This window comes from Narcine bancroftii, chromosome 1 (genome assembly GCF_036971445.1).
Source record: "Narcine bancroftii isolate sNarBan1 chromosome 1, sNarBan1.hap1, whole genome shotgun sequence".
Classification (NCBI taxonomy): domain Eukaryota; kingdom Metazoa; phylum Chordata; class Chondrichthyes; order Torpediniformes; family Narcinidae; genus Narcine; species Narcine bancroftii.
In genome coordinates, this window is record NC_091469.1 from 115,489,516 (window position 1) to 115,505,980 (window position 16,465).

At 38.6% G+C, this 16,465-nt stretch overlaps 1 protein-coding gene across 1 annotated transcript in view; it reads right to left on the reverse strand.

The window, feature by feature from the left end:
- msh3 (mutS homolog 3 (E. coli)) overlaps window positions 1-16,465 on the reverse strand; it is a 340,568-nt gene that overhangs the window by 198,681 nt on the left and 125,422 nt on the right. Inside the window, exon 16 of the mRNA XM_069936474.1 lies at window positions 10,795-10,859. Coding sequence (XP_069792575.1) covers window positions 10,795-10,859 — 65 coding nt within the window. The remainder of the gene's footprint in view (window positions 1-10,794; window positions 10,860-16,465) is intronic.

Sequence of the window (16,465 nt, forward strand, 5' to 3'; positions counted from 1 at the left end):
CCAGGCTTTGCCTTTGGAAGTTGTACTCTTCCTCTTCTGGTCTGCATTGGACTTGCTTTTGCACTTCTTTGCAAAGTGGTCCTTGCCTCCACATTTTCTGCAAACTTTGCCTTTGGCCGGGCAATATGGGTCTTTTCCAAAGTGACCTCGGTTTCCATATCGATAACACTCCACGTCCTGTGTCGACGTATATCTTGGCTGATTATGGCGATGTGAGAGCCTCTTAATTTGCTGGCTTGAGTTGTCTTTCAGGGTCATGGTATGAAATTGCCCTTCAACAGCCTCTAATGCAGCAGCAATGGTTAAAGCATCGGTGAGTTCCAACTCACTCCCACTTTCCAGTAGACGTCTTCTGAGTTTATCTGATCTACAGTGCTGTACAACTTGATCCAATAATTGGTTGTCCAAATCAGCTGGCATGTAATTGTATCCAACAGCTAGCTGGCGTAGTCTCGTCACGTACTGAGCAATTGTCTGGCCATCTTCTTGTCTCGTTCCCCGAAACAAGTGGCGTTGAAATGTAGCATTCGGTGTCACTACATAGTGTGCATTTAATGCATCTACCGCTTTCTGGTACTCATCCTTTCTTCCAGTATTCAAAAGTGTCTTAAATGTTTCCCGAACTGCAGGTCCAGCAGTGAAAAGAAGTAACGCCCTTCTCTGCACTTTTTGTTCAACTGTACCGGTATCTAGAAATAGGCCACGACTGTCGGCGTAGGATTAAAATTCTTCCAGTCATGCCTTCCACTTCACACTTACAGTGCTTGCATCACCCGTTGGGTCAAAATGAGCAATTCCACTATGTGTTAGAAAGTCACCGTCTGCACCAGCCATGAGGAAATATTCCAGCCCCAAAAGTACTGAGTCAAAGAGAAAATTCTTATCACCTTGAAGTTGTCTGTAATCCTTCTGTAATCTTGTTTAGTCTTTAATTTTCTTCAAGCTTCTTTCATCCTCGTCGCCAATGTCACATTTGTGGCCCGAAATGTGAAGTTAATAAAACATCAAACACAAGTTTTATCAGGTAAACTTCTCAGTGGCTTTATTTTCCCGTTTCCTTTGTTCTCCTGCTTGTGTTCTTATCTCTCTCTCATACCACGTGACTTCCGGAACATCTCATACATATTCATTATCATGACAAATATCTATTGCTACTGGATTTTTGGGTCCTCTGGGCTCGTAACAGTATCTTCAGGCCTTTTTTCTAACAATGTGGCTATTTTCTTCCACGATGAAGTCACAAACCAGACAAGGGTTAAACAAAATTACCATACAAAAATAGACCCAGTAGAAATATTTCCTCTTTTCCAAAGAGACAGCAAAATGGTCTTATTTCAAAATCCACAGATTCTGTGTTTCCCTTTTCGCAGGAGTAACACACACAATAGCACCAATTCTGGTTACTCTAACTCAACCCTGTCTTTCACAAGGTTCCAACCCCTGTGTCACAGAGCTTTTGACTTCTGTGCTCACCAAACTGAACTCTTCCAAAACTGAACTCAAAATGTCTGAATTTGGTAATATATTCCTCCAAATCATTATATCATAACCAAGGTGAGCCCCAATTCTTGGAAACCACATGACCATCAGTTTTATTTCTACCAAAATTCTGTTCCTTTTTCAAACACATAACCTCTGATCTAATCTCTGCTCAAAAGGCTAAAGTGGCCTTGATTAAAAACAAATGACTTCCTTCAACAGTTCTTAAATAATTAAGACCCACTTGAAATCCATTAGCTTCATTTGTCCCAGATACTATGACTCCAAGAATGAACACTCTTCTCTCAGTACAACAGTGTATCTGTAAATGTGCTGTGGCCTGTGTGTGCCCCTGTACCAAACCACAGCTAACTTACTAAGAATTCAGATACAATATTTTAACTCTATAATTTACTTTACTATAAAAGAAATATTGCTTAACATTAAAGGTTAACATAAATCCAATACAAAAAGTTTGAAAACCACTGGCCAACATCAAGCATGCTTTACGGACAAGAAAAGGTCACAATAACTGTTAATCACATTCACTCTTCCAAGGATTTATCTAATTAAGTCTCATTCTCAATAAAGCTCTAAATCAAAAAATGTTCTGACTGAAATGAATCAAATGACCTGATCATAGCACAGACTATATTTCACAGTGCAATTCAAACAAGCCTTTCAAAGTAATAAAAAGAGAGAAAACCAGAGAAAGGATAAATCATTCCTCGGCAAAACCAGAAAATGCAACAAAAATAACTGAAGGCTTAAGTGGCAAATATCTGCATCAGTGGACAAAAACTAAACTGCAAAACTTAGTAACTGTACTCAAACAAGAGTGTTTAAACAGCATTATAAAACTGGGATTAATTTTTTTTGTGGGTACAAAATCAAAAGCTATACTCTTCCACATCATCTGGCTCAAAATTCTAAATTCCTTCAGTTACAATGAACGAAGTTCCACTACATTTTCACAGGAAACATTTTACCTGTCCTAATACTGACATAAAATCTAAAATTAAAACAACTGTTTCCTACTTCTGCTTCCAAATACACAATATCAATGATAATGTCTAATAAACCCATTTTTAAATTATCAACATTGATCTCAAGGAAATTAAAGCAACAGGCAGTCTAATGGAAGAATTCAATGGGTCAAGCATCACCAGTGGGAGAACAAGAATTGTCAATGTTTCAGGCCAGAACCCTTCATTAGGATTGAGCGCATGGTGGAGAGACAGCTGATATAATGTGGTCAAGGTGGGAGAGGTTTAACAGGGGCAGCCAGAGGAATTGTTGAACCAGGAAGAGGTGAAGGATGACAGAGGCAATTGATTGGCAGTTGTCAAAGGCAGAGAGAGGAAAGAGAAACAAAGGCAAGGGTTCCATTTCGCAGAGTATCTGTGCTCTGTCCTTACTGGACATGCCAAGTTCCCAGGTGCATACCAGTTCAACTCCCCTTCACATTCCCCCACTGACCTTCTCTACTGCCAAAGTGAGGCCCAACATAAACTGGAGGAACAACGCCTCCTGAGCTCTCTTCAGCTCGATGGTATGAACACTGAATTAAAAATTCTTGAATCCTACACCTCTGTGATTTGCTTCTGCTCTTCTCTCGTCTGTTGCCTGGTGGCCTGCAGTATACCACTACCACAATAATCTCCCTTTCTTGTTTCGATGCTCTACCTGCATGGCCCAGTTGAAGAACCTTCTAGGATATTGTCCCTCCTACTCCAGTAGTGGACATTTGAATTATAACTGCATTGCTGCCTCCTCTTCCATCCTAACCCCGCAACAAATTCTGAAGATTCTAATCCATGGAATGTTGTGTGCCAATCTTGTCCAACTTTTAACCACATTTTCAGGATGGTATCAATTCTTGCTAATCAATGCCCTCAGTTCAACTGCCTTACTTGTCAGGTTTCTTGCAATGGTGCCTTGCATCACTGCCATGTGTCTCATCAACTCTCTATATGCTCTACCGATTTGGCAGACATGTATTCCTTTCTATGTATTCTTGTTCCTCACCTCCTACTTTCTATCCCATTCCCATGCCACACAGGTTTACACCCACACAATTCCAGCAAATCCCTCTACCAGGACATTGAATCATGATGCTTTTGCCTTTGCAACAATCAAGTGCATAGGACAGGATGCTAGTGTCTGAGATGAGGGGATCAAAGAAAGTACTGTCTGAATATTGTACACTGGTGTTCTGCATTGCCACATGCACATTGGTGCAGCAAAGAAAGCTTACAATGTCATACAGTTTTGGCACACAAGTCATTTTAACATAGCCAGCAATATATGAAGCTTAGATTTCTGAGTTCAAATCTCTTGTCAAACTGTGCATTTTTAAATTCTGTGTATCAATAACAAATTAGGAGAAGCAAGGTGATAATGCGAAGAAAACCAGTTTTATCGGTGCCAACTGTTGGATAAAATTTGACTAGGACCCTTGATTGCATTTAAACTGTTTAGTTTTAATCCAGGAAGTGAGATATGATATCAGCTGAAGGACCACACCACCAAGAGGGCAGCATTCCATTATAATACAAGATGAGATTTCTGGCTGAAATCTCAGCCAGAGCTAAAAACCATGGCATAAAATATCTTCCAATCATTTTTGAACAGCATTTCACAACAATTATATATAAATCTTTTGTTTGTAAATATAATAACAAAGTGGATGAAACTTTTTTTTTAATATAATGTATAGCAATTTTAAAGCCATAGAAGCATTGATTTCGGGTGATTTTTTTTTTTAAAATGACACCCATATCCAGAAAATGAATAAAACATGGTGAAAAGTAATCAAGATACTGGTATTCCCTCGGGGAGGCAAAAGAGATAGAGCTTGAGGCAAGATCAAAGAGCCCTATAGACTTAGAAAAATCAGAAGTAAATTCATTTGAACAAAGTATCGAGCACCTCAGACTCACAGATTAATGCCCAACAGACAATGTTGCAGGCTCCTCCATCTCAAGCTATTAGACAAACACCCCGTCCGCTGGACAAACCACCGCCCCCTCCATCAACAACATCGATACTTCCCAGTGCCTCTGAAAAGCAGCTAATATATTAAAAGACTCCTCCTATCCTGGCTGCATTCTCTTCACCCCTCCCATCAGAAAGATAACTCGTGGATGTGAGATCACCCACCAACAGATTCAAGGACAATTTCTTGCCTGCCGTGATCAGACTCCAGACTGAACCTCACTCTAGTAAAATTAAGTTACCTTGTTCTGCACTAACTATTCTCTGTACTTCTGTACTGTCTTATATATTCTACAATATATGAGATGTTCATCTTGATACATGTGGCAATAAATTTCAACCTAAAGCAATCTCCAGCTTCATCTTACAATCTTACTAGTGGTGGAGAGGGAGAAGGGAGCAGCATTAGGAGTCCCCCAAATTTACTCCACTCCAAGATGTTGTAAGGAAACCACCAGGTGATTACCACTAATCACTCTTCCAGCTGATGAGTCACAATGATCCTCCATGTTAAATAATAGCGGAGTAGCAACAGCATGAAATGTATACTGGATGAGGAAACAACCCCACCCTTCAATAATCTTTCAATTTGCACGTATGGGAGGTACCAAGAGAATCCATATTTAGGAATAACCTACTCTATCGCGGACTCATTGGCAGATTGCCCACGATACATATATTGGGTTGCCTGCCATCGTCATAAGAAGAGATTGGACAACTCAAACCTGGGCATTATAAAAAGCACCCTGGAACATAAACAGCTGTGGAATTGTCTTTCACCATAAGCTGTAACTTGATTATCCATCTTATCCCCAACTAACCCCAATCTGGGGATCGACCTGCATTCAGTGAAGAGGGAAGAAGGAGAGAATGGGAGCAGCATCAGGAAAACTAAAAATGCCATGTCAACAGGTGAAGGTATAACACAATAAACAGTGCGAATATCACACGGTCCTGAGATACACGACCAAGAAGCCAGAGAAAACTCCTGCCATATCTGGTCATGAAGCTCCAAGAAAGCACACAATGCTGAACCACAGAAGGGTCCAAGAAAGTGTTAAATCCTGACCTGAATCTCCTGTAGCCAGACATACCAAGTGAATAATCCAGCTCATCCCAAGATATACCCAGTATCATAAAAATCGGTCACCAGCCAATTTGTTTCACCTCACCTCAAGGCAGAGTGGTCCAAAGATCACAGACAAGTGACTACACAATGTCTAACTACAATCGAGAGGCTTGACAGCTTCCAGGAAAACACAGCCCATAGCCTAGCTGAATGATACCCAATCTATCCAAAGCATTCAAACACTCTACCACTGGTGCTCACATCATCAATGTATTTACGAAGGTTATTCCTAGCCCTCAACCTCCCAAACCAATGACCTTTGCAACCAAGTATAAGCACAGCAGGTACAGTGGGAGATCAGTGCCTGTAAGTGGAACTCGCTCCACCAAAACACTGCGACTATCTTCACCAGAAACAGCGTTGTGGAGTAAGGGAGCCACTCAACGACACCTTCTCGGGGGAAATTAAGGATGAGCAGTAAACATTGCCTTTGGCAGCAATGTCCAGATAATTTTTTTTTAAATGAATAAATACAAAACAAGTTGGATATCATTATGGTAATAAATGTGATGCAACACATACTCCATCTGAGTGCCATGTACTCTGCAGGTAAAGGCTCTAGTTTGCACACATATAAATATATTATAAAATGATAATTAATGAGATGCTTAAAAATGCTGTTAAACAATTGATGATAGCAACAACATTACTAAAGTAGATCAGGCGCAGAAAACCACACTCAGAACTGGACCATGCAATGGCAGAACCTGCTGTTAGATTTACCTCATACTAAAAGTGAATAGGGCCCTTCTTAAATCCAAACTTTCCCATATTGCCAGACCATGACATTTGATGCAGCAAATAAATTATTGAAAGGAAAATTACATCAACTTGTGTGGCAAAGTGGTGCAAGTTATTTTCCAAAGAAGGTAACAAAATACCCTTGCTGGAATGATATGTATGACTGTTGGCCTATGCTTTAGTTTTATTACCTTTCTGGCCATGTAATAGGGCAGGGTATCTTAGAACTATACCACTGCAGTGAGAGGTTACTATAACATTATGGTAAATACTCAAATTACTTTTTTAGCATGTGCAAACATGTCAAGCAAAGAGTCTATACAAACAGATTAAATCCTTTTTTTAAAAAAGATATAGAACAGTGGTTCTCAACCTTTTCTCTTTCCACTCACATACCTCTTTAAGTATTCCCTATGCCATAGGTACTCTGTGATTAGTGAGGGATTGCTTAAGGTGGTATGTGGGTAGAAAGAAAAAGGTTTGAAAACCTCTGTTTTAATCATACCTAATTGACTCATTATGGACACAGTTTCATAACTCCAAAGCAAATGGGCCAGTGACAATTTTTCTCAAGCAAAATATTTCAGTAACAATTGGGTCTCGAGCAGTGATTCTCAACCGTTTCTTCCCACTCACATATCAGCTTAAGGAATCCCTTACTAATCTCAGAGCACCAATGGCACAGGGATTCCTTAAAGTGATATTTGAGTGGAAAAAAAAAGGTTGAGAACCATTGATATAGAACATCATTTGAAAGAAAGAGATCTTTCCAAGGAGTCCAGGTATGACCTGCGGAAGACCATCTCCAAAGCAAAGTGGCAATTCCGGAGGAAACAAGACAGAGACAGATACATGGCAGCTATGGCAAGGAATGCAGGCCATTTCAGTCTACAAAGCAAAGGCGAACACTATAGATGGATGCGATACTTCACGACCCAATGAGCTGATCACCTTCTATGCCCACTTTGAAAAGGATCCCTGAAAAGGCTAAGGGCCTTGTGATATCTGTCTCTGAGGGCGACGTCAGAACATCATTCATGAGGGTAAACGCTCGCAAGGCGAGAGGCCCTGACGTTGTACCTGGCAGGGTACTGAAAATCTGTGCCATCCAACTAGCCGGAGTGCTCATGGACATTTTCAACCTCTCATTGTGGCAGTCAGAAATTCCCACCAACTTCAAACGGGCATCAATCATCATGGTACCCAAGAAGAGTAGCGTGGGCTGCCTCAGTGACTACTGCCCAGTAGCACTAACGTCTCCTGTGATTAAATGCTTTGAGGCGTTGGTCAAAGCATAACATAACAGGTACCTAAGCAAAGATCTGGACCGTCTGCCATTCGCCCATCATCACAATCACTCCATAGCAGATGCAGTATCGCTGGCTTTCCACTCCACTCAGGATCACCTCGAAAACAGCAATACTTTCATACGGCTACTCTTCATAGATTACGGCTCGGCCTTCAGTACTATTATTCCGTCAGTGCTGGTCATGAAGCTACATACTATAGGCCTCTGTACTCCACTCTGCAACTGATTCATTGACTTTCTCATTGGAAAACCCCGGTCAGTACGAATTGTAAACAGCATCTTCTCCTTAATGATCATCGACACTGGTGCATCCCAAGGATGCTCTACTCATTATACATCCATGAATGTGTGGCCAGGCACAATTCCAATTCCAAGTTTGCCGAAGACACCACAGTTGTCAGAATAATTGCAAACGGCAATGAGGAAACATACATAGATCAGCTCGTTGAATGGTGCAACAACAACCTTGCGCTCAACATCAGCAAAACAAAGGAGATTAATGTGGACCTTAGGTGGAAGTCAGGGGAACATGATCCAGTCCTCATCGAGGGCTCAGTAGTGGAAAAAATCAAGAACTTCAAATTCCTGGATGTCAACAGCTCCAAAGATCTGTCACAAAGGTGGCTCACCAGCGGCTATACTTTGTGAGGTGTATGAGGTGGTTCACTATGTCACCGAAGACTCTCATAACCTTCTACAACATTCTGGCTGGTTGCATCACAGCCTGGTATGAAGGTGCCAACTCTCAGGACAAGAAAAAAACTCCAGATGGTTGTTAACTCGGCCTGCAACATCACAGGCACCAGACTTCACTCTATTGAGTGCATCTACATGAGTCTTAAAAAAACAACCTCTATCCTCAAAGGCCTCCACCACCCAGGCCATGAGCTCTTCGCTCTGCTATCATCAGGAAAAAGGTAAAGGAACCTAAAGACGAGCACTCAGTAGCACAAGGACAGCTTCTGTCCCACTGCCTTCAGATTCCTGAATATCAATGAACCAAAGACACTGCCTTACTTTTCATGCACAATTATTGCTACTATAAAAACTAAAATATTAATAATGTCATAAGACGGTTAGAATATGATTGTTTCCACTGTGATGCTGCCGCAAAACATCGAATTTCATGACTTGTTCTTGACAATAATCCTGATTAATAGAACATTGAATGAAGTATTTTTTTCTCTACCCCGCATCCCAAACTATTTTTGTTTGGTGGACCCATAACCTTCTATTTTTCTTATGTAAAGGAGAGACATATAATCCCAATATTTTTAATATGGAAGATCCCACTATACTTTTAACAAGCTACTGACAATGTTATCCTGGGTGAGATATTCTCCAATTTATTATTGCATTTGGGATTATTTCAAATAAAAATTGCCAAGTTTATCTCCACAAAAATAATTTTACAAATGAATAGACAAGACCACTTCAGTGGTTACCCTTTTCCTTATAACATCTCCCTTTGCTGTTGCATTTATGCACCACATTACTAGTGGACATGAAAAAGATTAAAGAACAAAGCACAGTTGGCGTAGCGGTTAGCGCAGCGCCTTTACAGCACCAGCAATCAGGACCAGGGTTCAAATCTTGCGCTGTCTGCAAGGAGTTTGTACGTTCTCCCAGTGTCTGCGTGGGTTTTCCCTGGGTGTTCCGGTTTCCTCCCACCGTTCAAAACATACACGTGTTTATGTCGGTTAATTGAGTGTAAATTGGGCGGCACAGACTCATAGGCTAAAATGACTGGTTACTGTGCTGTATGTATGTCTAAATTAAATTTACATTTAAAATTTTAAAAAACAAAGTAGTGAAAAGATCAAAATATATAAATTAAGAAACCTCTCCTCTGTACTTGCACCCATATAATTTATTTGGAAATCAATTGACTGAATAACTGCAGAGATTTATGTTAGAGTTACAAATATAACTACAAAACTTACACATCTCACAATCCAACTTGGTTTCAATTTAAATCCAAGTATTTACATTTATTCTGAGTCAAAAAGGTTGTATTTTCAACTCTAGCATGTAAGGTATTCGTTCCTCTAATGTTTTTTTTCTAAATAAGAATTTTCCTTTGTCTTTCCATTAAAAATTGAACCTACTCTGCATGTTCTTTTTCTTTAATTAATTTACGACATAAATATACATTGAAAAGCTTTTCCTATTGCCAATTTATAAATGTGTAATGAGGACTGCACAGTATACAATTCTTTTATACTTCAAGAAATACACAACACAAATTTCAAGCTTTCCTTGGATTTGGATTATCCAAGCTCATTCATGCCTTTTTAAAATTCAGATATGGTCCAATGAGATTCACAGCTTACATTGGTTAACTTGACAACAGCAAAAACAGGAACAAGATTGATATATGCACATGTGTAACCTCCAAAATGGCTCTCAGGAAGGAAATTGTATGGAATGGAAACAGCAATAAACTAAATTGCCCTTCTAAACCCTAACAAAGCAATGCCAATTATTGACAAACTTATATTGCGACCTGGTTGATGAATATTTCAAAGAAAGTACAATGAAAGCTGCTGTCAGGCTTTTGCTGTTGTAGAATACAGCTACTGTGGTGCTACAGGATCAAAAGGGGGGGAAGAAGGTCAAAAGGGGGGGAAGAAGGTCAAAAGGGGGGGAAGAAGGTCAAAAGGGGGGGGGGGAAGAAGGCTCCTCCTTGAAAGTTAGTTGCTGTTTCTACTTCTAAATACCTGTTACTGGCTGTATCCCAAATCATGTCTACTTTGGGTCAGGTGTACTTTTGATTCAATATTGACTTAAATACATAAAAACAGCGGATGCCAGAACTAAACGGAGGGAAAGCAACCTTGAGTTCAAATTATAAAATAGACCTATCCCATCTTGTGAAGGAAAGCAGTTTTACAGGAAACAAAAATTCATTCCTTCACGTTGTGGGACCTTGTGGTGCATTATGTGAGTGGAGATTTTAGACTTTTCAAAGTAATCCATTAACTGTTGAATGCTTTGGAATATTATGAAGATGTGACAATGAACTTCATAAATTAAAGTTTGGTGATTGGTAGCAATCTCATAACTTTCTAAATACTTTAACAGAAAATGGTCAAAATCATCTCTTTTTACGTTGCAATACATTTCATACATTACGTGCCTGGAAATTTTTGTCCATTCAGATGGAACGATGTGCAGCAGAGAATTTTTCACTTCTATGAGAAACTAAAAAAAAATGGAAATCATAAAATTATATGGTTGTGACGGAGGAGTGTGGTTGTTCTATCCCAGAGGTTCATTCCAAGATACCATACATTTTTGTTAGTAACAATGCAAGAGCTTGTGCTGCATTTGCAGTAAACTAGTTTTTGGGTTGAAAATATTAACACTAACCAGGAGAATCTGCACTGAAACTCAAGACTGTTTTTATTTCAGAATTTTCAGCATCTGCAAAGTGCTGGAAAAGAGGCAAGTCAAGGAGAGAAACAGGTCAATGACTCTTTATTAATCTGATATGTAAACACAACTTCTCACTCCACAAAGTGTTAACTGACCAGCCAAGTGTTTCAAGCATTTTATTTTTGTTTTGGATGAATCCATTTTTCTTTCAAAAGAGAAATCTATATATTGTCAGTATTGTTTAAGGTTGAGAGAGTCAAAACTTTCAAGCTCCTGGGAGTCTACATCTCACTGGAGCCAGCCAATGAGACAAGTGGGAAGAAAACACATCAACAACTCCACTTTCCATGGAATCTGTGGAGATTTGGCATTGGATACTCTATCAAACTTCTTCAGGTGCACTGTAGAAAGCATACTGACTGGTTGCATCACAGCCTGGTTTAGCAATTCAAGTACCCAGAAATGCAAAAGGTAACAAACATAGTCAGGCATATCACAGGCTCTGACCTCCTATTCATTGCAGAAGAAAACAGCCAATGTCATAAATGACCACCTTCACCCTGGTCACAACCTCTTCTCACTGCTACCTGCGAAAGATACAGTAGTCCTACATGACAGTAAACTCATTATTTATTATAAATTTACATACCTTGTATCAACAAATATATCTGCTTGTATTTGGTCATTTAAATTACATGCTGCTATCTTTAACAAACGCAAGCTCCAAGAACTTCATTGAAATGCCATGCACCATTTAAAATAAGGTCAAGAAGAGGTGGCTATGAATAGACTGGACAATATGAAAACTTTGTAATGGAAGAAAAGCAAATAAATGGGGATTATAAACCAATGACATTAGAAAGAGGAAAAATACTAGAAACACTTACTAAGGCAATGAATTTTCTCCATTCAGTGCAAGAGGCCAGGGACAACTTTGTTTTCCACTTACTATGATTACAATGGAAAGTGCCTCAAGAGTGTAAAGGTGGCTACAATCAGGAATTAGAACAGCTGGAAAGGGAAATAGCAAGTACAGAAAAAGAATTAGCAATAAGGGAAGATACAACAAAAAGAAGAGAATTGATGGACAAAAAATAAAATATGAAACACTACAAACATACAAGGTGGAGAAGAACATAATGAAGACAAAACAGAAGTATTATGAGCTACGAGAAAAAACGCACAAAATACTAGCTTGGCAGCTTAAGACAGAACAAACTAAAAGAATGGTATTGGCATCAAGGAAAAAGGACAAACAAATTACATATAACCCAACAGAGATCAAAGAAAACTTCAAGGAATTCTATGAGCAACTATATCGGACTGAGAATGAAGGGAAAGAAGACAAAATAGATGAGATTCTAGCTAAAATTAAACTACTGAAATTGCAAGAAGAGGAGCAAAATAAATTAATAAAACCATTTGAAATAGAGGAAAAACAGGATATATTAAAAAAAACTACCGAACAATAAGATGCCGGGAGAGGTTGGTCTCCCAATAGAATTCTATAAAACATGTAATGACATTAATTCCTCCTCTCCTGGAAGTAATGAACCAGATTGAAGAAACACAAAACATGCCAGATTCATGCAAAACAGCAATAATTACAGTAATATCAAAGTCGGAGAAAGATCCACTAACACCAGCATCGTATAAACCAATATCTCTACTTAACACAGATTATAAGATAATTGCTAAACTATTAGCAAACAGATTGGCCGACTGTGTACAAAAAATAGTAAAACTAGATCAAACTGGATTTATTAAGAAAAGATGAACAACGGACAATATCTGTAAGTTCATTAACTTAATCCATGCAGTACAAGGAAACAAGACGCCAATAGTGGCGGTTGCCTTAGACGCAAAGAAAGCCTTTGACAGAGTAGAATGGAATTATTTATTCAAAGTACTACAGAGGTTCAACCTACCAGAGAAATATATTAATTGGATTAAAGCATTATATAAGAGACCATTGGCGAAGGTGATAGTAAATGGATATATATCAAACCAATTTAAATTAAGCAGATCAACTAGGCAGGGATGTCCACTATCTCCCTCACTGTTTGTGTTAGCTGTAGAACCACTGGCAGAACTGATAAGAACAGAAAATAAAATAAGAGGGATAAAAATAAAAGAGAAGGAATATAAAATCAGTCTATTTGCAGATGACGTCATAGTATACTTAACAGAACCAGAAATATCAATAAAAGAATTACATAAGAAATTGAAGGAATATGGAGAAGTATCGGGGTATAAGATCAACGCAAATAAAAGTGAAGCAATGCTAATGAATAATGCAGATTTCACAAAGTTTAAGAAAGAATCACCATTTAGATGGCAAACACAAGCAATTCGATACCTAGGTATACAAATAGATAATAATCTAGGCCATCTATACAAACTAAATTATCACCCATTAATGAAGAAATTACAAGACGACTTAGAACATTGGAATGACTTACTACTAACACTGATAGGATTAAAATGAATATCTTCCCAAGGATACAATACCTATTTCAATCGTTACCAATTCACCTAACAGAGAAATTCTTCAAGGAGCTAAAGAAAATAATAAGGAAAATCTTATGGAAAGGGGGGAAACCGAGGATAGCGCTAGATAAATTAACAGAATGGTACAAACAAGGGGGCTTACAGCTACCAAATTTTAAGAATTATTATAGAGCAGCACAATTAAGATACCTATCAGATTTTTATCAAACAAGGGAAAAAACCAGATTGGACCAGATTAGAGCTAGATAAAATAGCAGAGAAGGTACCTGAACATATACTATACAAGTGGGATGAAAAGCTGGTGCAACATAGGAATTCACCAGTACTGCACCATCTGCTCAACATTTGGAAGAAGATTCAAGTAGAAAGGAATAAAACAAATTATCAACTACCAAAACTAATACTGACGCAAAATCAACTAATCCCTTTCACAATAGATAACCTTTCCTTTAGAGAATGGGAGAGAAAAGGGATCAAAAGAATAGAAAATTGTTTTTCGGGAAATAAATTATTATCTTTTGAACAAATGAAGGACAAATATGGTATAACTCACGGTACAATGTTTGCATACCACCAACTGAAAACCTACTTGAAGGACAAATTGGGAAGCAGGCTGAGGTTACCAGAAGGAAGCAATTTTGAATGTGATGACAAGACACAATGATAATTAAAAGATTTATAACAAACATGTACATCAAACTGCAAGAGAAAGAGAACGAGGAAACAAGCTGTAAACCCAAACAAAAATAGGAACAAGATCTAAACATAAAGATAAAGAATGAAACATGGGAAAAGCTATGCTCCGGAACTATGAGAAATACAATAAACACGAGGTTACGCATGATACAATATAATTGGTTACACAGGCCATACACCATGCCCCAAAATTTAAATAATTGGGACCCAACAGTATCAGACAGATGTTTTTGCTGTAAGAAGGAAACGGGAACAACAATACATGCAATTTGGGCATGTGAGAAAGTGGAAAAGTTTTGGGAAGATCTAAACCAGGTATTAAATAAAATCACAAAAAGCAACATACCAAAAAATCCAGAGATCTTTCTTCTAAGTAATATAAGAAGTAAAGAACTTGGACTCGATTTGGATGGAGCACAAAAAAGATTTATTATGATAGCCTTAGCTGTAGCAAAAAAATGTATTATGTCAAACTGGAAATTAGAAGATAGCCTGAGAATACAGCAATGGTACATAGAAATGAATAAATGTATTCCACTGGAAAAAATAACATAATTTAAGAAATAACATCACAGTATTCGAACAAATTTGGGAACCATACATGGAACACAACAGAGAAGTCCTACCGCGGACCTCCACCGCCTAAAATGACAGAAGGAAAAGACGAAATTAACTAACCCAGTGTGTAAAAGTAGAAGACACAAATTTCTTGTTTATTTTCATTGTGTGATGACATTGTTTAATGGGTTTAATGTATCATATATATTGAATGTTGAGTGAGTGGGGGGGGGGGGTGAAGGAGGGAGGGAAGGGAAGGGGGAAAAAAGGGAGAAAATGACACTGTGTATATTCAAGAGGGAAATGTTTGTGTGTATTTTGGTTAATATGGTTCATAGTGTGAAAAATATTTTTTTTTAAAAAAGAGTGTAAGGGTGGGTGGGAAGGAAATGGGGAGGAAAGAGCACATAGAGAGTCTGATCGTTGATAAAAGCAGATAGGAATGGGGAGGCAAAGACGTAGTTGGTAGTAGAATCATGCTGAAATTAATCAGCAGACAATATGTTGGATGCAGATGATGGTGGAGTAGAAAGTGAGAATGAAAAGGATTCTGTCCTTGTTCTTCTTGTGTGTGGGGTGGGGTTGGGGGATGAGGACGGAGAGCTGATGTACGTCAAATGGAGCTTTGCCTCACACAATATCTTCCAAACAGAATGAATGACAAAGTTCAGATTTATTGTCCGAGTACATACAACCTTAATTCTTTTTCCTGCAGGTGAGGAAGTGCAAAAAACTGTACTCATCATACACATGTAAACAAATAAAGAAATGTAAACAAACACTGTGCATTACAGAGAGAGAAAAAAACCCAATAAAGTGCAAAAGTAAAAATCCCTGATTGAATTTGCTGTTGAGGAGTCTGATGGTGGAGGGGTAGCAGCTGTTCCTGAACATGGTGGTGAGTCTTGCGGCACATATACGTCTTTCCTGATGGTAGCAGTGAGAACAGAATGTGTGCTAGGTTGATGTGGATCCTTAATTCCCTGATGTTGTTGATGGTGGGGTGGGTTTTAGCCTGTGATGTCCTGGGCATTGTCCATTACCTTTTGCAAGGCTTTACGCTCAAGGGTATTGGTGTCTCCATTCCAGACCGTGTTGCAGCTGGTCAGCAGATTTTCCACCACACATCCAGAAATTTGCCGGGTTTCTGGTGTCATACCAAATCTCCACAAACACCTGAGGAAGTAGAGGCACTGATGTGCTTTCTTCACAATGCCATTAGTGTGTTGGAAAGGTCCTCGAGATAGTGACTCCCAAGAACCTAAATTCACAATGCATAGTATTGGCAGTGAAATTTATTTGCAAAAATCCATCACTGAGAAATAAATTAAACTTTTAAACTTGGAGCTTTTCTGGTCAGAACAGTTCATTTTGGATGCATTTAGCTTCATTCAACTCAAGCCCAAAAATAGCAAACCCCTTTATAATCCTCATAAAGCTTGTTCATAATCACAAAAGACATGAACCTATATCATTAATCTTTGGAACTACAATCATGCAGTGCTCAAGTTACTGAGTTGAACTTTTGGCTCACTAATCTCTTGACCAGAATCCAAAAATTCCCACCTTGGCACAAACAAGTAGTTAATTTTGCAATTAAAAAAAAATAATCTAGCCTCAGAAAGAAGAACGATAAAACTATAGATTGTCATTAAAAAAATCTGTGG